The following is a 27,273-nucleotide window of genomic DNA, read 5'->3' as shown; positions in this document are numbered from 1 at the left end:
AGACCCTGTGGCCCAGCTCCTCCACAGCAAAACTCCCAAGGGGTGGTGTAGACGGGAGCTCAGGTCCCCGGCATTTCAGAACCGAAGGAGGCTGGAGCACCGCTACATGGAAATGACCGGCCTCCATCAATTGTGGTTGAGAGTGCTCTGGCGTGCTATCTCCAGGACGTTGCACCCAGCTAGAAGCTTCAAAAATAATCTTCCTAAAAATTGAATCACCTTAGATGTGTGTTCTGTTAATTGCTTTGGTCTTTACTGTTTGTTTATTGAAAACATTGGATAAGCGATGGAGTTCCTAAAACCTTTTAAAAGATTATTTTAATGCACTGTCTCCCCTAGTGTTTTGCGTCACAAATAGTTCCCCTTGCGTCTTCCCAGCCCTGTGGGTATTTCAAGAGGAAACAATAAGTGAGTTTAATTTGTGAAACTCTCCGGGCTGCCCTTCTGCCTCCAGCTGTCTCTCCCCAGGCCAGGGGGCAGTTCTCACCCTCGCTGTCACCTGGGGTTTTGAGAAGTTGAGCCTGGAGACTCTGCTTCAGCCGCAGGGACCTCGGCGCTGGGGCGGGCTTGCCCAGCCAGGCCCTGGGCTGAGAGCTCGTCCTGGCCTCGCATCCCTTGGCGCTTCCTGTCTGCAGTGACAGCAGGAACAGAATGTTCTTGCGTAAACCCTGCCACCTCTGAACCCTGTCTGCTGGGGGATCGCTCCAGGCAGTCTCCCTCCTGGAAGGTCCACTTTATGGCTCTTCTTAGACCTGCTTTGCCATCCCGACATGGCAGTGGCCTGAGGGGATCGTGCCCGAGCAAGATGCTCCCATAACCACATTGTTCTTTCCTATCTTTCTGCCAGACTTTCCTCCAAGTATGTATACGTGTGTGTGCATGTCTGTGTATGCATGTGTCTGTGCGCGTGTGTGTCTGCGTGCGCATGTCTCTGTGCACGTGTGAATGAGATGGACGTGGGCGCACACCGGCTCAGGGAGCAGCACCAGCTTCCTTCACGCAGGTTCTTCTTTATCTTCAGAGTGAGCCAGAGGCCCCTCCCTCCTCCGTCCGTGCAGCACGTGAAGTTTCTGCCCCTAGACCAGCCTGCTCAGGGCCAGGCCACACCTGAACACACTGCTGTCATCCCAGGACAGCCTGCTCCAGGTGTAACGGCTCCCACGGTCGGAAAGGTCCTCCTGGAGGCAGCTCTGGTCCCCTCTGACGTAGTCCTCATGTCCTCACCGAGCTGTGCAGCATTTCTTTTCACTCTCGTGGGCGCTGGGACTTCTTACGCTGCCCAGCGCAGAGCAGACTCAATTCCCAGACAGGGCAGGCTGTGCTGAGGTCAGAGACGGTCAGAGGTGAGATGGACCTTACGGAGCATCTGCTCCAATCTCTCATTTTTTCACAGAGGAAACTGAGGCCTAGAGACTCTGAGCTCTGGGTCCCATAGTTCATTCATCACCCGGGTCCTGCAATGTCCACAGGACCCTCTCCCTTCGCCCCTGCCGGCCGTGCATCTGGAAGCACTTCTGTGTGGCAGGGACAGAGGGAGAGGACAGAGGTGCTGCCCAGCGTTCCCTGTAAGCTCCCTGTTGGAGGTCAGCAGGGCAGGACCCTGAGGGCTCCTGGTGTGCTGGCAGGCCCCAGACTTGTCAACAGATCAGTTAGGACAGGGCCCCAAGGAGGCGGTGAATAACCCCGTCTGGGCAGAGGGCTGGGGTCTCAGAGCCCCTACAGAACCTGGCTCTCTTCTTCCACCTGCCCCTCACCCACGTCCCTGCTCAGGAGCGGTTTCCAGCACCGGCCCATTCAGATCCTACTGAAGGTGCAGCTTGTGCATCTGAGATAATTGCAGCTGTCATTGTTTTTCCCTTATTAACTCAGTTTCATAAGTTTACCAGGCGGTCCCAGAAGCTAGCTCTGGGCCAAACCTTGGCAAGCGCAGTTCTGCCCGGGGATGGTGTTTTTCTGTTTGTTTCACTGTTGGAACAGATTAAATTGGCTGTTTTCGATTCAGGTGATGAATTGGGGCTTTCAAGTTGTCATTTGGCACTGGGGTCTCTGTAGGAAAAAAAGTATGAAACAATGCTGAAATACGCAAACTCCTGTAATGTTTGAGAAATTACGTTATGGGTAGCTAATCCAAAAAATCAAGAGTTTTTGCCAGGGCCTGTGGCCAGCCTCTCCCTATGGAAGGCTGGGTGACAAGAGTGGTGACCTTGGGGGGTTTCTCCAGACCCCAATGGCCAGCCACCCAGAAGACCACCCCAGGGCAGCTCCCAAAAGCTGTTCAGCTGGGCACTACAGGAGTATTCTGGGCCATTTCCACATGACGTGTTTGGAACGGAGCCTCCCGCAGGCCCCGGGAGCTGTGGGGCAGCAGGTGAGGTGTTCCTTGGCCTCCAAGGCCAGCCAGAGAAGCTACATAGTAATCCCACAGCCCAAACAATTTGGGTGATTGCTCTCAGGCGCCCTAAATCCGCCCGCATTGTCGAGTGGGATAACCTCCTTATTGCCGGATGCATCTCTTAAATCCGGTGACAGACCTAAGGTGGCGAGCACTTACTCCTCGTCCTCCTGGGATTCATTCTGCAGGCATCGCTTTTGTTTGTAGACATATGTTGATTTTATCGGCTTTGGGGTTTTGTCAGCAAGGACAGTGAAAGAATGGTGAGGGAGATTAACGAGTTGACGTAAACTTCTGTGGAACAAAAGGAAGCAAAGTGTAGAAAAGTGAAAAATGAACTTCCCCAATTGACTGCTGACTGAGACTAAAAATCAAAATACATTGTTATTTGCATTATCTTTCTAATCAGTTAAAAAATATTTTCCATTTTCCTTCATAATTTCTTCTTTGATCTGTGGGGTATTGACAGGTATATTTCTGAATTAGCAAACAGCTGGCATTTTCTAGTAAATTATTTTGTTGTTGTTTCTAGCATAATTGCAGGTCAGAGAACGTATGCCGTATGATTTCAGGCCTTTGAAATGTGTTGAGACTTGCTTTCCAGCTCAGAATTTAGTCATTTCTGTGAATGTTCCACCTATACTTGAAAAGAATGTGTGCTCTGCCCTTGTGTTCCGTAGTGTTCTATATATGTCGAGTAGGTGAAGTTTGTTAATTGTGGCATTCAAATCTTCTATATCGTTATTGATTGTTTATGTATTTACTTTTTGTCTGTTTGCTCAGTTAACCGAGCGAGGTGAGTTAAAAATCTCCAACCTTGATTGTGGATTTCTGTCTTACTCCTTTTAGTTCTGTCAGCTTTTGCTTTGTCGATTTTCAGACTGTGTTATTAGGCGCATACAAATTTAGAATTGTTTTATCTTCCTGGAAAATTGATTCTGTTATCATGAAAATTCTCTTTATCTCTAGGAATTACTTTGACCTTAAAGTTCACTTTGTCTCCATGAATATAGCTACACCAGCTTTCTTTTGGTTGGTGTTTACATGATGTATCTTTTTCTATCCTTTTCTTTTCAACCTTTCTGTATCCTTATATTTCAGTTGTGTCTCTTTTAAGCAGTCCACCAATAGTTTTTTTTTAAATCTACTCTATCCTTTAATTGAAGTTATCTTTAAACATGAGTAGCTTAGTTTAGTTATAATGCTATTGTCTTATCTTTCTTACATGTATTTAAACGTGATAGCTTGAATCTTATCTCATGAAATGTAACATTTACCTCCAGAAATAAGCATCTAGTGGTTCCCTGAATCTGTTTCGTTGTAAGTTCTGTGGTTCTCATGATCATTCTCAAGTCTGTGTCCAGTGGCTGTATTGTTTGGATTCCCATGGGTCTGTTCCCGCTGTTTCTTGCTTCTCTTGGTTTTCAAGCATACTGTCTTATCTTCTTGGGTACTTGGTTATTTTTGATTGACTGTTGGACATCGTATTGAAGAACTAGAGAGAATTTGAAACTAGGATGGTGGTGTCACCATCCCCCATGTTTGCTTCTCGTTGGCAGCCCCCACCCTGGGCAGGCTCTGAATTCTAATTTTTATCCTCCCAGCCCCATGAGCCTAGAAAACTTTGCTCAGCTTTCAGCCCCAGCTGTGTCTTTCAGAACCAGCTGATGACCACAGAGGAAAGCAAACACCAAAATTATTTTCAGATTCCCATTTTATTTCCTTTTGCAAAGATTGGCACCTGAGCTAACGACTGTTGCCGGTCTTCTTTTCTGTTCTTCTTCTTTTCCCCAGAGCCCCCCAGTACACAGTTGTGTATTCTAGTTGTGCTGTGTGGGACGCCACCTCAGCATGGCTTGATGAGTAGTACTAGGTCCGCGCCCAGGATCCAAACCTGCAAAACCCTGGGCGGCAAAGTGAAGCGCATGAACTTAACCGCTCCACCACGGGCTCAGCCCCTCAGGTTCCCGTTTTTTCCCCTGGTTATGCCTCTGTAACTCTACAATGACTTGAGTCACTCTGATGCCTTCAGACAGATGTGCTTTAATATTCTGTCTCATTTTTCCAGGTGTTCTCAGGAGGAGGGTTGGTCCAAACTGCCCGGTCCTTCATTAGGGGAAGTAAGATCTGGGTGGTGCCCCTGGCTATGTTTTCTTAAAACATGAACATCTTAGGCCAGTTTCAATGCTGATTTCTGGGTTTTGTACATATATTTAAACGTGGTGGCCTGAATCTTGTCTCATAAAACATAATGCTTATGTCCAAAATGAGAGCCCACTAGTCACCTGAATCTGTGATTGTTCCCAATACTTAAGTCTAATGGGCTTTATCTTACTTGACCTCTGTCAGAATTTGACGCTTCTTACCATAGAAAAGGCATATAATTCTGAAGAGAGTCACAGGCACCACCACCAGATTAAGCTTGGCCTAATTTGTAGGGGCCCGTCTTTGATCTGATGCCCTGCAGTAAGTCTGTCCGCATGGCTTTGTTCCTTAAGTGACTGCAAAGTATTTTCTATTTTGTCGTCATCACATCAGTCGGTCGGTATGGCTCTCCCTGTCCTGCAGATCCTGAACAGCCACATCCAGTTTGAGGTGTCCCATGGCCCCTCGGATGTGGCATCCATGAGGCTGTCCAGGTCACGTGTGACTGATGGGGAATGGCACCATCTGTTGATAGAACTGAAGAGCGCCAAGGAGGGCAAAGACATCAAGTACCTGGCGGTCATGACCTTGGACTATGGGATGGACCAGGTGAGTTGGCACCTGCACCCTCTTTGGAACAGACCCCTTTGTCAGGCCCGTGGGAAACAGAAGGACCCATCTATGCACCAGGACCCACCAGAGCCCTTGTGGATTTGAGGATGCATGTTCCGGGCCCCCCTGAATTTGGGTCTCACATTACCCTTTATGCTGAGGTCCCCGGCGTCTGCCTCTCATCCCCCTGCTAGATGGTCAGCTCCTGGCATCAGGAACTGGACTCCGTCCACCTCTGTGTCTCGTCATGGAGCATCGGCGCCTTCAGCAGAGGTTCCTTTTAGCAAAGCTGTCTTGAGCAATGACTGTGTGCTCAGCACCAAGCCTCTGGGGCAGAAAGATGAGTGACATACAGGTTCTTGCCCTCAGAGTGGACGATGTGTAAAGATGGGTGAGCAGTGAGACCTGGGTACCAGAGGGGACCATGGGACACCAGAGACGTCCAGGTAGTCAAGTGGTGTAGGTGGTGTTCCCAGCAGGGCATGCCCAGAGAATACTTGCTGGACCACTCTGCAGCCGAGAGGCATTTTTACAGGATGCCACACACTGAGGGGCTGCGTGTGTTTCTTAAGTGTTCTTGGAGTCTAGGCTCATCTCATGCTAAGCAGCTGTCACGTTCGATGTGCACGCCTTCCAGGGCCCGAGGACCCGGCCAAGGGTCTCTTAGATCCCGCAGCAGGGGACCTGTTTTCCATTTGCTGCCGTCTTCGTGCTTACCCAGCTCTTTCTTGCCTAGTGGCTCATTAGTTGTGCCCATTATGGAAGTAGGAGGGTTGCTCAGGTCCCCCCAGCTAACCGTCTTGGCTGGCCCGGGCCTCGGACATGTGTCTTCTGATGCGGTTCCCACGCCCTGCCCGTCACACGCAGTCAACGGTGTTCTGCACCGGGAACCCTGAGCCCAACTGCATTTTAGCCGTCGAGTATGGTCTTCTCAGCCACATGTTCCCAGTATGGTGGGTGCAGCCCCGTCTCCTTTCACAGGACACGGTGCAGATTGGAAACCAGCTTCCAGGGCTGAAGATGAGGAGCCTCATCGTGGGGGGCGTGTCTGAAGACAAGGTCTCCGTGCGCCAAGGTTTCAGGGGCTGCATGCAGGTATGGCCGATCGCGGGGCGCCCCCCACTTCGTGGCTGGCTCGGGGGCTGCCATCACTGCGGTTGGCGCCATTGGTCAACCTGTTAGTTTTCAGTAGACAAATCATTTGTCTGGCAGCCAAGCCAACCTTAACAAGTTTCCAACTTAGAGCCATCCTCCCCCATGGGTCCCCTCAAGGTCAGCGGCACCCAGACCCCCTGTGCTGGGCTCTCCCCACTATGTCCCCCACTACCATGCCACATCAGCCACCTGCAGCTCTGCCTTCATGTCGCATGCAGAATCTGCCCCTTGCTGCCTCTCCCGGCCCGACCCGGTCCACCCCCACGCTCATGCCCTCGTCCAGGTGTTCTAGCAGCAGCCCAGCGAGCTGTTTGTAAAGGAGCTCAGCTCACAGCGCCTGCTCCTGCCCTCCAGGCCTCCCATGCAGAGAAATAAACCCCTTACTTGCCTTCGCCGCCCCCACACCCGGGTGATTTGCCCTGGCGTGTGCTCTGAGCTCCCTCTCCACGTCTCCGCCCTGCCTCGGCCACCCAGGCTTCCTGCCCTGGAACTTGCGGGGTGCGGCCCCACCAGGGGGGCCTTGTGCAGTGGCCCCTGTGCCCGGATACTGTCTGCACAGCCACCGCCTTCTCCATGAGCTACCTGGCCCACCTTCATCAGAGTCCTGCCCTCCAATGGCCTGCCCTCATTCATTTTTTCTTCACGCCACTAAGGGTGGATTATATGGTTCTGTCTTCATTTCCTGGTAGCCTGTCTCCCTGCCTGGAGTACAAAGCTGATGGGGGTGGAAGTGACCTCTGCTCGTCCAGTCCCAGCTCTGCAGAAAAACGAAACAAGGGACTCAAGAGAATTTGGGGTTCCCTTAACCCCTGATTACCTTTTGGAGTTCCTCCTGCCCCAAGGCCCCGGGACCAAGTCCAGCTGCCCTTTTTTAATGCAGGGAGTGAGAATGGGGGAGACGTCCACCAACATCGCCATGCTGAACATGAATGACGCCCTCAAGGTCAGGGTGAAGGACGGCTGTGACATGGAGAACCCGTGTGCCTCCAGCCCCTGTCCTCAGCACAGCCGCTGCCAGGACTCCTGGGACGGCTACTCCTGCGTCTGTGACAAAGGTGGGAGCCCCAGCGTCCACCCCCCTTTTTCCAGATGCCCGTGAGTGCTGGGCGATGCCTTTGGTGTTTAAAATACACCGAGGAAAGCTAAGTCGGGGCGTCACCTTCCCCCATCAACTCTTTGGGTCTGTGGAGCCCTGGGCTCTGTTTGTGACTGATAAGTGGGCCCTCTCTTAAAACGCATTCCTGGGTCTCTTCTTCACTTGGGGCACATCAGGCTTTGTCCTTGGCACGTGATGACATGATGGAAAGAATTAGTAAAAAGTACACGTTTTAAAAGATTATACAGCGGCCGGCTCGGTGGTGCAGTGGTTAAGTTCAGGCACTCCACTTTGGCAGCCTGGGGTTCGCAGGCTCGGATCCCAGGTGCGGACCTAGCACTGCTTGTCAAGCCACACTGTGGCAGCATCCAACATAAAGTAGAGGAAGATTAGCACAGATATTAACTCAGGGCCAATCTTCCTCACGAAATGAAAAAAAAAAGATTATGCATTCACCAGTTACCTCTGAGTGTTGAGGTGCTGTAACCATGCTCAGCTGGTACCTGCACCATGTGTGCTGGGGTGGCCTGGACTCCCTACCCCACAGCTTCTGCCCTCCTGTGGGTGGTCTGGGAGACCCTCATCTCTGCATCTCTACATCTGACCCACCGAATGTCTGTGTTTCTCATGACTCTGAGGTGCCCCTCCCACTTTGCTCCATGAAGTAGCATAGGAAGCTGAGTCTCAGGGCAGCCAGAGTTCTCGAGGCATCTTCGCCCAGAGGGTCTGGGGTGGGGGTAATGCTGGCCTGTCCCCACAGGGTACTTTGGAAGGAAATGTGTGGACGTGTGTCACCTGAACCCCTGCGAGCACGTTGCGGCCTGCGTGCGCAGCCCCGGCTCCCCGCGCGGCTACGTGTGCGAGTGCGGGTCCAGCCACTATGGGCAGTACTGCGAGAACAGGTGAGAGCACACCCGCGACACAGGCTCTCGAGCCCACGCAGCCACTGCGCCTGCAGGTCTCTTCTCTCCCCTTTGTCGTTTAACCCGAAAACATATAGAATTCTGGATAATAAGGACAGATGTTTATGTTTTTCTAATTTGGCATGAAACAAATGAGAATCAAATTGGGCGTCTCAAACCAGCCCCGTTTGAGCGAATTTCCACTCCAGAAACACACGGCCCCGCTCGTTCATCTATAGCCCGCTGTGCTCTGGGCAGGCGGGCGCTCAGCCGCGGGAGGAGGAGTGTAGTCACAGACACACTTCATCCTTCCACCTGGGGGCTTGGAGTCGTGTCTGACGTGCCCGTAAGTCCTAGAGTGGTTAGTCAGGGAGCCGGGCCCTCTCGGGGCCCCCAGAGCCCAGGGTGTGGTCATTGCAGGTTGGTCACTTTCTCCCAGGAGGAGCCGCTTGGTTCTCCACAAACCAAGACTCGGGCCCTTCGGAGGTGATGCTGTCACGGCTAGTGGTCGTCGGCAAATGCTGGCCATCCTGGGGCAGGAGCCACGTAGGCCCCAGCCTGCTCTGCCTGGCAGGGGTGACTCCCTCTGCTCTTTGTCCACTGGGGACCAGAATGTGAGCGAGACACAACCCCAGCTGTCAGGCTCGTGGTCTCAGGGGAAGTGGGTGCCACACGGCATGCTGGACGACAGTGGGAGGGGAGCCAGGGCGGCTGAAGGGGTCGAATTCGAGGGGTCAAACTACCGGGGCAGAGCCAGAGAGCAGCAGTGGGATGAGGCCAGTCTGAAGAGCTCAGCGGGTTGGTCCCAGGGGCCCATGCTGTCCTGGGCATGTCCTGCCCTGGGGAGGCAGACAGGCCTGGGAGGGGGCCACCCCCGCAAGCAGGAGCAGAGCTTGGCTTTGTGGGGGCCGTGGGGCCCAGCAGACGAGTGGCAGGATTGGGTCTGGGTCTCAGGCCCCCAGCTCCCGAGTGGAGTGTGGTTGGAGCAGGCAGCAGCTGGAGGCTGGGGGACCAGCTAGGAGGCCGGTGTGGTGCCCCTGAGGCCTGGCCTTGCAGGCACTGCAGGGCTGAGGAGCAGTGAGGAGAAGGCATATGCCAAGGCTCTGTGGTCCCCATGCTGTAAATGCAGATCTGAAAACACCAGGCTGGAGCCCCAGGCGCAGGAACTCTGCCCTGCCTGTTTTTATGCTCCTGTTATGTATACAGTCAGTACTTAATAATTGCTTGTCAGGTGAGTGAGTGAGGTTGACAGCTGGGCGGGGGGGTGGATGGAGTGCTGTTAGCCAGGGTAGTAAACACAGGGCGACGCCTCATTGTGAGGAGCCTGAAAGACACTTGGGGCATCCCGCAGGCAGGCCAGTCTGCAGGTGACACTCAGGTGACACTCAGGTCGGGAGGGGAGGTAGGTGACAGTGACAGCGCCTTGCAGGGGTGGGCCTGGCCTTGTCACTGTTGATATCTCTTATCTCAGGGTCTGCTGGCTCACGAGGCAGGTCTCGGTGGGTCTAACGATTCGGAGCCCAGTGGGTCCAGCCCATGGCCGCACTGACCTGAGTGAGGCACACGTTGCATCTGTGGAGAGGCTGCTCTGAGCATCTGTGGGGACATTGCGAGCGTTCAGCCCAGGGCACCTGGGGAGCCATGGATGCTCCAGAGTCCCTTGTTCGGGATCCTGGAGCTGGCAGACAGCCCAGGTCCCTGGAGAAGGTTGCCCACAGCAGCTGGGCTCAGTCTGGGGTCATGCATGAGAAGCTCAGCCGTCACTGAGCCCTGTGAGCCAGGCGTCGTTGCTTGGGTGCCAGGCAGAGTGAGCGTGGTGAAGTCCTGCTGATAGACAGCCCCATCAGGGCTGGGGTACTCACCTGTGTCTTCCCAGTAGAAGAAAAAGCGAGCAAACAAATTACTTTAAAATAACGGTGTTGCAGGTAGAACCCCTCCAGATGTGGGGTCCCTGAAGGCTGGGAGCAGGACACAAGATTCTAAGGGTCCTGGGGTTGGGGGCCAGCAGGGGGAAACTGAGGCCCTTCGAGCCTTGTCTGGTGCCTGGAACCGGGCCAGCCAGAGCTGCAGGCCTCCAACAGGCCCCCTCTCGTTCCAAGAAGGACAGTTATGTACACCTTCCATCTGCCACCTTATTTGCCCAACAGGATCGACCTTCCGTGCCCCAAAGGCTGGTGGGGGAACCCCGTGTGCGGACCTTGCCACTGTGCTGTCAGCAAGGGCTTTGACCCCGACTGCAACAAGACCAACGGGCAGTGCCAGTGCAAGGTGAGGCCCGGGCTGCGGGTGGACAGCTGGGACACGCAGCCCAGCCCACCTCGAGCGCCGAGCCCAGGGAGATGGCTGAGCACGCGTGCACACGCCCACGAACACGCACACCTACACATGCATAAATACACATAGCTATACACGGGTCTACCTGGGCCATTTACACACACAGAGTCCTGAGCCCAGGGAAATCGGTGTGCACACACACGCACTTAGGTACAGATGTGGTTTTAGATTTTTTGCTGCCCACCGATGTACTGTGCATACACCAGGGCTGGTTTCCACCTGTAAGCTGGTTTAGACCGTGGGAACTAGGACCCTCAGCCCCACACCCAGTTGGTAACAGGAAAGAGCAATTTCTGTGAGGTTGTGTCATCTTCAGCACCAACCATGGGTTTCCTAGTTGGCCACTTTCCTTGTCTTTTATCGCACTGACATGCAACGATGCCCAGAATTTTAAACTGTGAAAAGCTTGGCCTCCACCCCCGCCCCAGGTGTCTGTCATTTGCACACACGGCACAGAGCTGGGCTTCTCGGGGTCTCTGAACATGTCGAGTGTTCTCAGTCCAAATCATATGAAACCCCGGCCCCCTCAGCCTCCTGGAAAATGTCACGTAGCTTCAGAATCCTGTCAACTGCTTTTGAGCTGCCAGTAATCTGAATCCCAAGGGAAAGGTCTGCTGGTAACGGAAGCTGCTCAGCAGGGGACACGCGCTGTCACGCGGACAGGCTTGCTGACCCAGGAAGGAAAATGGCCGTCATGGGTGCCCTCTGACCCTCCCTGGCGGTCTGCTTAGCATCAGTAATGTCCTGAGTGCCCCATGGTGCTTCTAAAAATGGAACATGACTTGTCTCTTGAAACACTTAAATGAAAAAATTATAACGGCCATAGCGGGTGAGGACTGGGCAGGCCACGTGGAGCACTATGGTGGTTGTGGCCTCCATGGGTACAGGTCAGGAGGGTATTTGGGGAAAAAGTGCCTAGAATTTTTTCTCATCAAAAATTATAAAAAATTGGAAAGGAATTTACAAGGGGACTGTGACACCCATCTCCCCTCCCAGGGTGATGGCTAATGTTGTCATGCCCCCTCCAGAGCCCTGAGGCACCCACAGTTGGAGCCCCCCATGGGGACAGTGCTGTGTCCCACCTCGCGCAGAAGCCTAGGCACAATTCACAAGTCTTCCCAAGTCACAGCCCGTCCTAGTTTTTAGGGGGAGACGCTTGGACCTGGGGGGCTGGGAGACCGGGACGGGCAGGATGGCAGTGGACGGCCCAGTTGGGCGTAAACCCAGGACTTTCTGAATCTGAAGCCCACGCTCTTGACCATCCCCCTGACCTGCCCAGTGGCAGACCTTAAAGTGGCTTCCAATTTCTCACGATTAAAAAAAATGCTCCAACAGCCATCCTCCTATGTGAATCTCCATTTGAATCTCTGGCCCTTTTTAGGACAGATGTGAAGGTGGCCCATAATAAGTGTTGGCTAAGAAACAAGGAAGGGAGAACACCTGCCCCGTCTGGCATGTTGGGTCCCCGAGGTCTGCCCACCCCGGGCCCTCGGGTGGAGGGTAGTGGGGGAGGCCCAGAAGCCGGGCTGGGACCCTGACGCAGCTCAGGAAACGTCCTTCCGTGCATGGAGCCTCTGCCGGCGTCTGCGGTCCCACGTGCTGCCCTGGCTTTTGCAGGAGAATTACTACAGGCCGCCGGACCAGGATGCCTGCCTGCCATGTGACTGCTTCCCGCACGGCTCCCACAGCCGCACCTGCGATGCGGACACCGGGCAGTGCGCCTGCAAGCCTGGTGTCATCGGCCGCCAGTGCAACCGCTGCGACAACCCCTTTGCCGAGGTCACCACGCTTGGCTGCAAAGGTCTGCATTGCCCACTGAGCCCCCGTTCAGGCCGCATCTCGGGGACAGGCTGCTGGGCTCGCCTGTGTGTATGTGTCTGCGTGTACACCACACACTCCTGGGGTTCGGGGAGCTCTCAGCAGCTTCATGGTCTCACCGTGTCCACTTGGCCTTAGTTAACTCTGGCCCTCCGTGGCTCAGAGCCTGGGTCTCCCCTGCCTGCTGTTCTAGCCCTGATGGCGGAAGATGCGAGGGGTCCGGTTCTTGGCAAGAGGGGGCCTCCTCCAGGGAGGAGCGTGCAGAGAGCATTGCCCATTTGCAGGCACGGCCATGCCAGCCTGAGCCACCTTCTCTCCTCTGTCCCCCAGTGATCTACAGTGGATGTCCCAGGGCGTTTGAGGCCGGCATCTGGTGGCCGCAGACCAAGTTCGGGCAGCCGGCCGCAGTGCCATGCCCCAAGGGATCTGTGGGTAAGTACCGTGGCCTGTGGCATCCCTTCCAGGCAGGACATGGACAGCAGGATGCAGCTTGCCTGAGAGTTGACCGAGGCATCAAAACTCACGGATGTTGCGTGTTGAAAAAATTTCTTTAGCCAAAGTGTTAAGGGGAAAGAAGAAAACCTTTTCCTTGATAGTAAATGACGAAACCTGGAACGGGCATAAAGTAAACATACAGAGCAAGTGGCTGAGGGACTCAGGCAGGCTGCTCCACTGTTCCTGGCTTTGGGGTCTCTGCGTGGAATGGGGATGGTGGCTGCAGTGGCACCAGGAGCGGTATGGGGCGGTCCAGTGAGACAAGCACAGAAAGCGCGCAGCCCGGGTTGGCTTGGTGGCAGGCCAGTCATGCCCTGGGAAACTGTGGGTATTTGGTGAGCCCCTGAGCTGCTGTCTTTTTTGTGGACTTGCTCAGGTCTTGGCCCGTGGTGGCTGGACAGCTCAGGCCAGCTGCAGGGCTGATAGTCAACATCGGGCAGTTTAAATGTGGCCCCAGGCATGAGAGGAGAGAGCTCGTGTTGGCCTCGTGGCCATGGCACCTGCCTGGCCCTAGGTTGGCCGAGGGGTGCACATCACCCCTGGGGTTCACACCTCACTGAATACCCCAGGTTAAATACATTCGGATAAACAAGGATTAATTAACAATTCAAGTTTCAGGTTTTACTTGTCTGTTCTCTGCTCCCCAGGAAACGCCGTCCGACACTGCAGTGGGGAGAAGGGCTGGCTGCCGCCCGAGCTCTTTAACTGCACCACCGTCTCCTTCGTGGAGCTCAAAGCCATGGTAGGCCTGCGCCCCAGGGATGTGCGTGGGGACAGGACTACCTGAGGGGGTGGGCTCGAGGTCACGGGCAGGGTGTGGCCCAGGAACATCGGCACTCACATCCTCTTTCCCCTCGGGACCCAGCTCTGCACCTGGGTCTGCAAACTCCATCCGCTGCCCTCCCGTCCTGCCCCTCTCTCCATGCATCATCCTCTCTCGCTTCCTCCACTTGGTGTCTTTTCCCAAGGGTTTTGTGGCCTCACGGAGCCTCCTTTCTCGTGCCACAGTTGTCAGCCAAAGTTTGTTCTTGGGTTTCTGGATTTTGTAAGTTCTTTTCTGCCGAGGAATTTTCTGCCGGAAAGTAGTGGGTTTCTGAATAGCAGGAGGGACCCAAAGCAACCTCAGTAGGTTCACAGACGCGGCTTCTGCTCCCCGTTCCAGAACGAGAAGCTGAGCCGTAATGAGACGCGGATGGATGGCGACGGGTCCCTGCGGCTGGCCAGGGCGCTGCGCAACGCCACGCGGCACACGGACGTGCCCTTCGGCAACGACGTGCGCACGGCCTACCAGCTGCTGGGCCGCGTCCTGCAGCACGAGAGTGGCCAGCAGGGCTTCGACCTGGCGGCCACACGGGATGCCAACTTCCACGAGGTAGGAGGCAGGGGGCAGGTGGCCCCTGGGGGAAGCCTCGCATGCCCGGGGCCGAGCCGGGAGCTCAGGCACCTTCAGGGGCTCGGGGGACAGCCAGGAGCCTCGCTTGGCTGTGAGGGCTCCTCGTGCCCACTGTCCTCGAGGCAAAGCCTCACTTTCCCACGTGAGCCGAGGCCGGCGGTGACCAGCAGGACTGAGTAGGGGGGGCAGGAGCGTTGTGTCCAGGGCACGTGTGGTCCACAGTGTTGATGATGATGGTGATGGCCACGAGCAGTTGACCGCTTCTGTGTGCCAGACGGCGTTCTAGGTGGCTTATGTGAACTGGCCCACTTGTTCCCCACACACGCCCCGGGACATAGAGCAGTTATCGCCTCATTCTACAGGTAAGGAAACTGAGGCACAGAGCGCAAGGGCACACAGTGCGTAAGGGTGGGGCTCCAGAGCCCCCGCTCCCAGCTGCACACTCCAAGGTCCTGCTTTCAGAAGGCCGTCCTGTCTCCTGCAAGGACCGTCCTGTTCTCTGTGGGTTTAAGTAATTGGCCCCTGAGAAATGTCTGTTTAGAATAATTGCTGGGGAGGCACGCACTCATCCTGACGTTTGCGCCTGCTCTTGGAGGGGGTGGCCTCGCCTCCTGCTTCCTCTTTGCTCCTCTCTAGGCCTCCCCATCCACACGGAGCCCTTGGGGGGCCTCTCCATCCGTGCAGAGCCCCCGGGGGGCTCTCCCCGTCCATTCAGAGCCCCTAAGGGGGCCTTCTCGTCCACGCAGAGCCTTTGGGGGGCTTCTCCATCCATGCAGAGTTCCTGGGGGCTCTCCCTGTCCGTTCTGAGCCCCCATGGCCCAGGCAGCATCCTCACTTGCATGTCAATCTTGCCTGAGTGTTTGGGTCAATGGAGTTTGTTCCCATTTTCAATGTTTTGCAAATGGAAGTTTCCCCTCCTGGCTTCTGTCTTGCGTCAGGGCCCCCGAGCCCCATAGACAGCCTCTCACGTGCCCCACAGTGTCCACCTGTTCACGTAACCCCGAGGTGTGCGGGGGAGCGAGTACCACCACAGAGGAACCTGCCCCATGTCCTTGGGCTGCCTCACTGTGCGCTCAGCGGCCAGGTGGTGGGGTTGGGGGCTCTCATGTAATCAGGGGCGTCTCCCCTTTGCGTCTCGGGGCTTCTCCCTGGCACACTGTCTTTGAAATGAGACACCAACAGTCTCTTTGCCCCTCTGATCCTGCCCACCCAGCTCCTGGCGAGCTAAAGGTTTCTGGAACCTGGTGCTCCCATTGCGTTGGCCGGGCTCCCACGGGGCGGCCGCGCAGCGAGCTGAGCGCCATCTGTCTGTCTGTCTGACCAGGACGTCATCCACACGGGCAGCGCCCTCCTGGCCCCGGGCACCAGGGCCGCGTGGGAGCACATCCAGCGCAGCGAGGGCGGCGCCGCACAGCTGCTGAAGCATTTCGAGGCCTACTTCAGGAACGTGGCACGCAGCGTGCGGCAGACCTACCTGAGGCCCTTTGTCATTGTCACCGCCAACATGAGTAAGGGCCTCGTGCCAGCATGGGGGGTGGGGCACTCCTAGGGCAGATCCTGGGGCCGTCTGGGCTGCGCCCCCCAGCTCGGCCGTCTCCCAGGACAGGGTCAACACTCTGCCTCCGTTTCCTTGCCTGTAAAATGGGACGAACGTGGCCCTCCTTGTCCAGCCTTTTCAGAGATGATCCACAGACACACGTCTCTGCTGGGCCCAGGAAATCGGGGACAGGTGCCAGGCAGGGGAGACGAGGAGGCGAGGTGCTGGCAGCGTGACCTTGGTGGTCCACGGCCTCTTGGAACTTGGGTGTGAGACTGGCTGTCTGGGAAAGGGGGCGTGGAGGGTCTGGCCACAGGTCCAGGCTGACTCAGAGGTGCGGACCCAGGGAGGGACGCAGGACAGGGCGGCTGAGCACCCTGCCAGATGAGCCATCAGGAGAACATCCTGTGGACCAAGTCACCCCTGGTACCCAAGAAGTGTCGCTCGGGGGTTTGAAGAGTCACGTTCCTTCATGAGAGGAAGCCCCGGAAGTGGAGCCAGCCCCCACCCACCCAGAAAGAGCTGGCAAAGTCCTGGGGCCGGAGACTCCTCATTTCCTGCTCCTGCAAGTGTTTAGTAAGCACCACATGAGGGCTGGGGAGCAACCAGGGATTGTCCCTTCCCAGGGAGTCACACCTTGATGGACCCGATTATCACTCACCAGAAGGGCCTGGCCCTTTAACCTGGAGGCGGCGACCCTGACGTGAACCCCCAGGGCCTGACCCGGGAGGGGTCCTCGCTTCCCGATGAGAAGATGTTCAGGCTGGTCTGCGCATCCCGGGCCCTCCTGAGCCCCCGAGCCCACCTGCCCTGTGCTGGGGTGGAGGCGGGCTGGCCTGGAGCATGCAGGGTGACTGTCAGCCTCTTCATCTTCAGGCCCCTCAGGGCAGGGACAGTCAGCAGCAATGGGAAGGCACCCCGACAGCCTCAGGCTGGACAGTGTCATTGAACAAACAAAACCACGAGCCCCTTCGGTCGGTCTTAGCCCCCACTCAGGTTCTGTCTCTGTGAGCCCAGGAGAGGGGAGCAGGGCTTCTAAGTTCCGTTGCCTCTGTAACCATCCGTCTCTGCCACCCGGAAGGGATACTAGCTGCAGGGAAGTGATCCGTGGGGTGGGGCTGGGAGGCGCACACCACACGTCATGCTTGCCTCCCGGAGCTCCTCAGATGCCACGTTCAGCCGTCGAACTTGCCGCCATGTCGTCTCCCTCGGCGTGGAGGTATTCTGCTGTGTAACTCTCAGCAGGTTTAAAGAACACGCAAGGGTGGGAGGAGACTGTGTTGTAAAGATGGTCGGGCAGGGCCGGCAGTTCCCTGAGGGTTCGAGGAAGCTCTCCGTGGGAGGAGTTGGGAGCGGTGTGTGATGGAAATGAACTGTCCCCACAGTTCTCGCCGTCGACGTCTTCGACACGTTTAACTTCACGGGAGCCCGGGTGCCGCGGTTCCAGGATGTCCGTGAGGACTTCCCGAAAGAGCTGGAGTCCTCTGTCGTCTTCTCGGCTGACTTCTTCAAACCCACCGAAAGGAAAGGTAGAGCCGCTTAGAAACCGGTGCCGCTCTTGGGAGTCTTTGGAGGGTGGGGGACCCTCTGAAAGGTCCTAGGAGAATCAGCCAGACAGTTCTTGGTAGCAGAGCACGTTCTGTGGGGGCATGTTGCCCACCCTGAAATCAGGGGACCACTGGGGCATCTGCTGGTGTCAGACCCCCGTGGCTGGGTGGGTCGTTTCTCACACATAGTTAATTTATAATGTGACAAACGAGAGAGCCCTTCTCTGCGTGTGAGCTAGTCTTCCTGGATGTACAGTGAAAATCTGCTTACACGCGCAGATAAAAGTTTAGAATCCCCCCACCAAAAACCCAAACAAACCAGAAGCCGTCCGTGCACAGTTCTTCGATCCTGTGTTAGGATCTAACACCAAACAGCTTGAACGTTCTGACTTTCGTGGAAGTGTTTTTCGCAGATCCACTCCAGCTACTGACGAACATCTCAAAATAATAGGGACGCAAAAACGTAAAATTCTGCAACGGCCAATTGAAAATTTGAATGTTTTTAGGAAATCAGTTTTATCGGTTATATGATACTGTTATTCAGGTGTCTCAAAAACTTTTCAAGAGGGCCCGATCTGATGTAGCATCAGGCTCAGCACTGACCCCGACTTTCCAGCTGTTTGATTTGGGGTGGATTTGGGTTTTCCGCATTCAGCAGTGTGTTTGTTCAGAACGCTCCCCGGAGGTGACGTATATGCCTGTGTACATAGATTGCTTACTCTCTGGGCCTAAAAGTGGGCTCTTTCTCTGACCTTATCAGTGTTTCTGCTTCTGGACTGAGCACTGGGTCCTCCTCTCTCTCGGGCCTGTGACCCTCAGGAGTAGACACACAGGAGCCTAGATTGTTTAGAAACCCTGTGGAAGAAGGTTCTGGGCCTGCTCCCCTGCTGTCCTTGGGACAGCCGCCCGCTGACGCCTGGTCCCTCAGCCCTGTGCATGGCGTTTTACTCCCCATGGTGTTTACTTGCCCTGCCAAGTTGTCGGTTAGCTAGCACAGTCACCACGTTGTAAACCCGTCGATTCTTTCACTGATGAGAGGATGTGGCCCCTGGCTTCTGTGACCTCCGCCCTCAACTTCTGCAAACACCTGACTCCACGAGGCGGGAAAGCAGGGGAAGAGCTCGCAAGCTCCCTCAGCCGCCGCTGTGGGTGAGACCGTGCAGCTGAGCTTGCAGAAAGTAGAGGGGGTGCAGCCCGGGCCCCTCGGCCTCCCCCCCGGCTGCTTAGATGTCCCTCTCGGACGACCTGCCTCTCCTCCCCACCACCCACACGATGACCATGTGGGTCCTAAGGCTTGGCTCTGGGGGCTGGCCTCTGCCCACCTTTCACCCCCACCTTGGGCATCACCAAGCGAGTATCTTCCACCTCAGACACTGACCTTCCCACCTTGGCCCAAATCCCTTCTTCGCACTGACTCTCCCAGGCAGGCTCTCGTGCCAGCCCTGGCCTCCGGGCCCCGCTCCCCATGCTCTGGCCCACCCTTGGCCCAGACAGCGCGAAGGCGAGTATTGCCCGTCCTGCTGCGGTGAGGTGCCCCTGGGTGTCTCGCCAAAGGGGAGCCTCCCGTGCCCACTTGCTGGCTGACTGGTTGGTTGGAGACACGATGAGCCAGTTGAGTCATGGAGGAAACTAAGGCTTTCAAACCAGTGATTTCTTTGGGGCCGGGAACAAACACAGGGAAGGGTAGCTGTTCACTGCTCTTCAGTGTGCTCCGGGGTCATGAGACTCTCCCAAGAGGCCTCCGTGATGCAGGGCGCTGCCAGGTGCCCCATGCAGCCTCTCGTGCGATGCTCTGGGCAGGTGGCAGCCCTGCCAGAGGAGGCGGCTGGGAGCCCAGACAGGGGGGCTGCCCGTGAGCCGGACCCTCTCTGCTTCAGAGAAGCCGCCGAATGAGAGGCAGCAGGACCAGACAGTGGGGAAGGCCTAGGGAGAATGGAGTCAGCATGTTTCTTTGGTTCCCACTTTATGGGACTTTATAGGAGTGCAGCACTCATAAACGTTATTGTTGGGTGAAGATAATTACATCTGCCCCACTCTGGCCCAAGCCCTGACTGGTGGCATCTGGCCCACGTTGGGGTGGGGGACCTAAAAAATCATCTAGCCTGGGGAGCACCTGTGGGGAGCATCGGGCCCTGTCACTCAAGAAAGCCCCCAGGCTGCACTACCTTCCCCCCAGAGGAAGCTGGGGACAGCTCGGTTAGGTGAGTGGGCCAAGGCAGGTAGCTGGGTGGTGATGCCCTGCAGCGGCCTGTGAGACGCACCCGCTGTGGCCTCCTACACTCGCCTTCCAGAAAGCTGCTCAGCACAAAGCGTGGAAAACAGCGACCCTTGTGGCAATTAGAGCCACGTCCCTGCCTGACCCCAAAGCCAGTGTTGATAACCAACATTGGTAACCAGCCTGAGTGTCACTAACCAATGTTTGTAACCAGCTTGAGTGTCGCTAACCAGTGTTGGTAAGCAGCCTGAGTGTGACTAACCAGCCTTAGTGTTGCTAAGCAGTGTCATCAACTAGCCTGAGTATCTCTAACCAATGTTTGTAACCTGCCTGAGTGTCACTAACCAATATTTGTAACCAGCTTGAGTGTCACTAACCAGTGTTGGTAAGCAGCCTGAGTGTGACTAACCAGCCTAAGTGTTGCTAAGCAGTGTCATCAACTAGCCCAAGTATCTCTAACCAATGTTTGTAACCTGCCTGAGTGTCACTAACCAGCGTTGTTAAGCAGCCTGAGTGTCACTAACCAGCCCAAGTGTTGCTAACCAGCCCAAGTGTTGCTAACCAGTGTCATTAACTAGCCCGTGTGACTAACCAGCCCAAGTGACTCTAAGCAGTGTTGTTAACCCATCATTGACCAGCGCGGCCCTGAGCAGGGTCAGGGGACATGGAAAGTGTGTGTGCCCCTCAGAGGGGCAGACACAGGTTGGTCAGACGGCGTTTTGCTCGGATCAGTTATTAGCCGTTCTGAGCCACGGGCCTTCTGGTGTGCGACATCCCCACCCAGAGATGACCTCCTCCCCCACTGCACCTTGCAGCCCCTCCGCAGGCTTGTCTCCCTGGCCCTCCTCTTCCCCAGCCGTGCCCCTTCCAGAGCCCCCATCCCTCAGGCTTGTCCCTCCTGCCTCCCTGGAGCCTGGAGCCTGTGCTCGGCAGTGGGTGGTCCTGATGCTTCCAGAGGTGCAGGCTGGGGGCATTGTGTCGGTTGTGGAAAATGCGGGGGAGTGTGGCCCTGTGACCCTCCTGCAAGGTTCACGGAGAAGCAGACGGCGGTGTTCCCCTGCTGGTGGGTCGGGCTGAGGGCTGAGCCCTCACCCGTAACGCCATGGGGCACACTGACTGGGAAGTTCATGCTCCAGTCAGTGGCAAGAAATTTTAAGCAAGTACACCCCAAAATATGTGTATTTATTTGTGAGATCTATGCACGGCCTCTCGGATCCCTAGAGCTTGTACAGCTTAAAACACGCCCCTGTTTTATGTGAATAAAAGCAGGAGGCAAACTCGCGCTTCCTCCCACGTGCTCCTTGCGCAGCCCTGGGGGGAGACCCCTGCGCTGGCTGTGCACGTCAGCCGGTCATCACATGGCAGCTGTTGCTTTTTTTTAGATTGTGGTGGAATACCCGTAACACAAAATTTTCCGTCCTGACCATGTTGGGTGCGCAGTTTAGCACCATTAAGTACACGCACGTTGTTGTGCAACCCCAGCTATATGCCTCCAGCACCTTTTCATCTTGTAAAACTGGAACTCCATCCCGTTAAACACTAACTCCCCTTCCCACCCCCAGCTTCTGGTAGCCTCCACTCTGCTTTCTGTCTGTGGATCTGACCGGTCCAGGAGCCTCATGTAAGTGCAATCGTACAGTATTTGGCCGGCTCCTTCCACTTAGCATGATGTCCTCAAGGTTCATCCGTGTTGTAGCGTGTGTCCGTGCTGCCTTCCTTTCTAAGGCTGAATGATATCCCATTGTGTGGAAGGACCACCTTTGGTTTCCGCATTCCCCCGTTGATGGACACCGGATTGCTTCCACCTTTTGGCTGTTGCGACCTGCTGCTGTGAACGTGGGTGTGCAGTATCTCTTTGAGTCCCTGCTCTCAGTTCTCTGGGGCACGTGCCCAGAAGTGGGGTCCCAGGGTCCCACGGCGGCCCTGGGTTTAATCTTTTGAGGAACCGCCTGCTCTTTTCCACAGAACGTCTGTTGACTTCCTTCAGGAAGCACTTGCTGACGTAGAAAGTGATTTGGTGGGACCCCAGGTGTCCACCCCCCATCCTCACACTGTGCTCACATTGCAGAGGGCCCCACGGTGAGGCCAGTCGGTCGGAAGGCCGCCCTGCAGACGGTGCGCCCAGAGCCGAGTGCCGAGAGGGAGGCCCAGTTCAGGAGGCGGAAGAGGCACCCCGATGAGCCCGGCCAGTTTGCCGTCGCCCTGGTTGTCATCTACCGAACCCTGGGGCAGCTCCTGCCCGAGCACTACGACCCCGACCGTCGCAGCCTGCGGTGAGGCCGGCCCCTTGAGGGCAGGGAGGGCTGGCTTCCAGAGAGTTCTGAGGCTTGCCTAAGTCAAAATGTCGACCACCCGAGCATCTGTGTAAGGACATTACACTGTGACTCTGGCCCAAAGCTAGAGACCACTGCCCTGGGCTCTCCCCTGGACAGAGGTTCTGGGTCTGCCATTCGGGCACTGTCCCTAGGATTTCTGCCCAGAATGCCCCTTGCCAGCAGATGCCCCACCTTCTGACTCAATGGATACCATTGACACCCCGGGCTCAGGAGTATAATTCCTGCTCACAGGGTCTGTCCCCCAACACCTGTCTGCCTCCAGCCGCCAGTGGCCCCAGCACTAAGGGCTGCTTGGTTGGAAAAATGAATTATGCCCAAAGGGGCTTCGTGGCCCCAATGAGAGGCGGGCACACAGCCTCTCCACTTCCTCAACCTTAATACCATTTCTGGATCCTTTCCTGGATCTGTCGTCTTCATGTTCGTCCTTAGCGGCTGGGTGGGATGCCTTTGTGAGCTGTAATTATCCCACAGGCTTCCTTTTACCGGTATTTCGGCCCTTTCCAATGGTTCTGCTGGTATGTCGTAAGGGGTGCGCCATCTCCCCGCACAGACTTTCTCTTCATTTTTAAATGAAGTTCACCTTTGACCCAGAGGTGACCTGCTCCCTGTGCGCACCCCATCAGTGAGAAAACCTGCATGGAGCACATTGCTGCCACAACTCAGGCCCTTCCCGAGGGCAGAGGCCTCGGCTCCATGCTCTAGCCATGATTTGGTCCCTCCTAGAAGGACACCTGTCCTGTGTCCTCTTCATGTTGCCACACAGGTTTGAAACAAGTGTTTTCTAAGTGTGTTTCTCCCTGTGCTGTTGCTTCTCAACCCAGGCTGCCTAACCGGCCCGTCATTAACACACCGGTGGTGAGCGCGGTGGTGTACCGTGAGGGGGCTCCGCTCACCAGCCCCCCAGAGAGGCCCATCCTGGTGGAGTACACCCTGCTGGAGACTGAGGAGCGCACCAAGCCCGTCTGTGTGTTCTGGAACCACTCCATCACGTAAGGGTGACACAAGAGCCAGGCGGCCACCTGATGCCCTGGAGCCGGGCATTTCCATGTGGGGGCTGCACTGAGGCTAGAGCATGCCTCTGATCCCCAACACTCCTTTGGCAGAGTGTCCCGTGGGCATTCTCTGTTGCTCCCCTGCCAGCCCATCATGGGGCAGGAGGCTCGTCCTGGGGTTGTCAGAGTCCCCTGCGTGTGCACACACACGTGCACATGCATGTACATACGTAGACACAGACACACCTGGAGACACAGGCACGTATACCTGTGCACACGAGCCCAGTAACAAAAATGCACACATGTGTGTACACATGCACACGGACATGTGTGCCTAGAAACACAGGCATGCACATATGTGCACACACGTGCACAGGCACACTTCTTCCTCGAGAAGCCCACGGAGACACAGCCGCTCACCTGCAGGACTCTGATACAGCAGTGGACAAGTACCCAGCCCACCGCCAAGCAAGGTGGGGACACACACAGGAAACGGGACTCAGAGACTGGGCTCAGGGCCCTTCCACCGACAGCAGGCAGTCCCAGATTTGGGTGGGGGTCCCTGTGTCAGACGGGGAACCCTGACCTCCGCTGGCCCACCTGGGTGACAGCAGGACAGCTGCTGGGCCTGGTTTTACCCCACAGAGGCTGCGCCTGCCTCGGCAGGGTCCATTCAGCCCTCCCCCCCGACCTCTGTGCTTGCAGGGGACTGAATGCTGTGCGGAATCTGAGAGTTCGTTCCCGTGCACCTCAGACATTCCCTAAAATCGTGCTTCCCTGGATTGAGTGGGGTTCCACCAAGTGGGGCTCTGCTGGGCGCTGTGCCGGGTGCTGGCGCCCAGGGTGAGCAGGCAGACGCCCGGCCCGCACGGGGCTCCCGCTGGGAAGCAGGCTTGGCTCGGCAGAGACCGTGAATCACTCTCCCCCTTCTTCTGTATGTTCCAAATTCTAGTTAATGAGCCACCGGCATAGTGTCTGGAGTATAATGGACGCTTGGCTTATAAAAGAGAGAATGGCAGACCCACGTTCGCGATGAGGGCTGCGTGGAGGTCTTTGGCATGCCTCGGGCACGGCTGTCTCTCATGGTCATTGATTGAATCCTGGCAATTAGCTCTTGCTCTAATTACCCCTCTGCTTTCTGCTGCACCTGTCATGCCCGGATCTTAAAATTCTTGGTAAACACGGGTTAGCCTTCACATCCCATTTTACAGATGAGTAAACTGAGGATCAGAGAAGGAACTTTGACTTTCCCAAAGTCAGGGAGGGCAGGGCTGTCTCTGAGGCCGACACGCACCTGTCGAAGCTTGTCACCGGGGCTTCCCATCAGTAAAACAGGAGTAATAATGGGGCCCTGTTTCCAGGCACTTGCCATAAAACATTGTGCAACCTGAAGATGAAAGTGTAGAACGAAGGTGAGATGTTATTTCTTAAATCATCTAGACTCTAAAGAAGACAGAAGTACAAAGCGGCTGTTTCAACAACTGACTATTGTTTCTGACAAAAGGGGCGTGTGGTGGCCCCAAGACGTCCCCGTTTAAGTTTTACTGCTAGATGACACATAAACGTCAACTTCAGAGGGTGCTCATTAGAGGCCCTCGCCAGCCACGAAAGGGAGGGGAGAGCGTTCACACGGTCCCGGGCGCAGCCAGGGCTGTGGTCCTGCTAGCGGGGACACTGGCGCTTTTCTTGGGTGCAGCGAGGATGCTGCTTGGGCTCCAGCGGGGGCAAGAGGGCCTCGGAGACCCCAGTGGTGGAGGGAACCAGCTCATCCCCCGCTTCTCTCTGCAGCATCAGTGGGACTGGAGGCTGGTCGGCCAAGGGTTGCGAGCTGCTGTCCCGGAACCGGACCCACGTTTCCTGCCAGTGCAGCCACGCCACCAGCTGTGCCGTGCTCATGGACGTCTCCAGACGTGAGGTGGGCGTCCCCACGGGCAGCCCTGCCCACCCGGCAAGGGTGTCCAGGGATTAATCCCTTACAAATTTCAGCCCCCAAGCTCCCCACTCAACAAACTCCATCTTTCCTTCTGAGCGATTTGAACAAACTGAATTGACAGATTAAAAACCGTGTTGGAGGAGGATTGGCCAGAATCTGTTAGGATTTCCATAACAAAACCCCCTTAAAAGGGTTTTCAAAGACCCTAGGTTGTAAATTAAAAACCGTGATGGCAGACCTAAACCTCAGACTGAAAAGAAACTCCTAGAATATGCACCTCACTTCAAAGCAGGGTTCTCAGCCGTCTCTTAGATGATGCTCTTTCCACCCCACTTTAAATTTTAAGGAAGAAAAGAGACGGCTGGCGGGAGCAATGGGAGTATCTCCCTTCAGTGCCACACACACTGGCCCCAAAAGACAAAGGAAGCCTGGTCAGGAGCCACTGAGCAGCGGGGCGGCTAATGGTTAACCTCTGGCATTTTCAGCAGGCTGGGAATGCGAGCCGGCCTCTGTGGGCCCGCTGGTGAAGGGGGCGATGAGGTCACCCTGGGCATGGCGTGTGCAGGACGCTGGTGTCTGGGAGCCAGAACACAGGCCTGGGGTGACCTCACCCGTCGCCCGCTTTTCAGGCCTGGAATGGAGCCCAGGAGGCCAGGCCATGACCCTTCCAAGGCCTCTCTGGTGTTCCGTGGCCCAAGTTTCTGTCGCATTCTTGGGAGGGTGAGTCAGCCGTGGTTTGCTGTCGTGGGTGTCAGGGTGATGGCTGGACAGCGGGGCTGTGGGTAATGTGCCCTCGGGGCGCCCGTGAGTGCCCTCAGGCCTCCGGCAGATGGCAGAGCTGCCACGGGCAGGTAGCACTGGGTCCTGGCCTGGGGGGGGTGAATTGCTAGTGGTCTTTGTCCACGTAGGGGTGGGATTTTGGGGTCATCTCATGGCCAGGAAGCCAGGCAGTGCCAGGAGCAGATTCACGGGTGGAAGAAGCTGAAATTCGGATAGAAGAAATTAAACCAGCATAGGAATCAAAGGCTGCCTCGCCCTGGGTACCGCAAATCCAGAGGTCCCTGAATAGCCCCCAGCCGTGCGGGAGTCAGGCTGCTGCTGGGGTTCCCGGCCTGTCGCGGCAGGACCCGGACGGCAGCCTCCAGGTGGAAACGCCCGAGGGCCAGCTCTCGAAGGAGCTGTGGAAGGAGACATCCCTGGGCACTCGGCCCTCCCCGTCCCCGCCCAGCCTGGCTCCCCGTGGCCCCTGAGTAGCCCTGGCCCAGAATTCTGTGTGAGTTCAGAACAACGCTTTCCGGCAGTTACCGGGAACCAGAGTTTATTGTTCCCCAAATGCCAAACTCTGTAGGGCACTGGGTCCCGAGCAAGTGTCATATTTTTCAAAAGCACAGGAGACGGTTGGAGTCCCCCGCAGATGCGGCACCTCGGGCTCTCAAGTAAACCGCGAGTCTGTTTGGAAGGCCTCCCCCCGCTCAGAATTCGGGGTGGACAGGCTCAGCATCTCCCGGACAGCAAGATTTATGTGTGAGGTTTTTGGGGTTTTTATTGCAGCAAAAGATACAGAACAGAGAATTCACCATCTCGTCCATGTTCCTGTACAGCTCGGGGCATGAAGCCCATTCCCCTTGTTGTGCGACCGTCGCCACCGTCCATCTCCAGAACTTTTTTTTTATCGGCCCGCACCATTCATTTGGTTCTTATTCCTGTTTTTGCCAACCGGAGACCCACGTCCTCGTCACGTGGGTTCCTGCCCGTCGTAGTCGTTTTGTGGATGTGTCTTTATCGTGCGAAAGCTCCCTCAGAGCCATGGCCCTTATGTTCCCCCGCCTTTAACCAATCCTCCTGCAGCACGGAGAGGTCCTGCCCCTGAAGATCATCACATACGCTGCCGTGTCCCTGTCCCTGGCCGCCCTGCTGGTGGCCTTCGTCCTCCTGGCGCTGGTGCGGCCGCTGCGCTCCAACCTGCACAGCATCCACAAGAACCTCACGGGGGCGCTCTTCTTCTCCCAGCTGGTCTTCGTCATCGGCATCACCCAGACGGAAAATCCGGTGAGGCCCCTCTGCTCCCCAGGGCGTGTGCCGAGGCCCGAGCGCTCTAGTGTGCTGAAGCAGTGGAGGGCTTCCCTCTCCCTTCTAAGGGGCTGGGCGGGTGTTCGCTGCTCTTTTAGTCCCATGGGTGCAGCAGGGAGTCTCATGGGAAGGTGGGGACCCCGGGCCAAGGCAGGGGGCTCATCCTGTCATCCTGGGTGGGGATCTCCCTCCAACGGCGGCCACGGGAGCCACAGAGAAGAGCCAGGGGCTCCACGTGCGTCAACTCTTATTTTCCTGACATAGACACTAGTGATTTCATCAGAAATTACAGTCATTTGCC

The 27,273-nt window shown here is 56.2% G+C and overlaps 1 protein-coding gene across 2 annotated transcripts in view; it reads left to right on the top strand.

Annotated features, from left to right (window-relative positions):
• The window catches only part of CELSR1 (cadherin EGF LAG seven-pass G-type receptor 1), a 148,099-nt gene that overhangs the window by 103,878 nt on the left and 16,948 nt on the right, over positions 1-27,273 (top strand). For both annotated transcript variants that reach the window (XM_023631339.2, XM_023631340.2), the window contains exons 10-24: positions 4,961-5,146; positions 6,131-6,244; positions 7,185-7,359; positions 8,161-8,302; positions 10,450-10,570; positions 12,254-12,437; positions 12,785-12,886; positions 13,597-13,691; positions 14,112-14,321; positions 15,667-15,850; positions 17,265-17,408; positions 21,710-21,914; positions 22,799-22,966; positions 24,758-24,884; positions 26,751-26,951. In XM_023631339.2, the coding sequence (XP_023487107.1) occupies positions 4,961-5,146; positions 6,131-6,244; positions 7,185-7,359; positions 8,161-8,302; positions 10,450-10,570; positions 12,254-12,437; positions 12,785-12,886; positions 13,597-13,691; positions 14,112-14,321; positions 15,667-15,850; positions 17,265-17,408; positions 21,710-21,914; positions 22,799-22,966; positions 24,758-24,884; positions 26,751-26,951 (2,358 nt within the window). The remainder of the gene's footprint in view (positions 1-4,960; positions 5,147-6,130; positions 6,245-7,184; positions 7,360-8,160; positions 8,303-10,449; positions 10,571-12,253; positions 12,438-12,784; positions 12,887-13,596; positions 13,692-14,111; positions 14,322-15,666; positions 15,851-17,264; positions 17,409-21,709; positions 21,915-22,798; positions 22,967-24,757; positions 24,885-26,750; positions 26,952-27,273) is intronic.

Source organism: Equus caballus, chromosome 28 (genome assembly GCF_041296265.1).
Source record: "Equus caballus isolate H_3958 breed thoroughbred chromosome 28, TB-T2T, whole genome shotgun sequence".
Lineage (NCBI taxonomy): Eukaryota > Metazoa > Chordata > Mammalia > Perissodactyla > Equidae > Equus > Equus caballus.
Note: the sequence above shows the minus strand (reverse complement) of the source record. Positions and strands in the feature narration are given on the sequence as shown.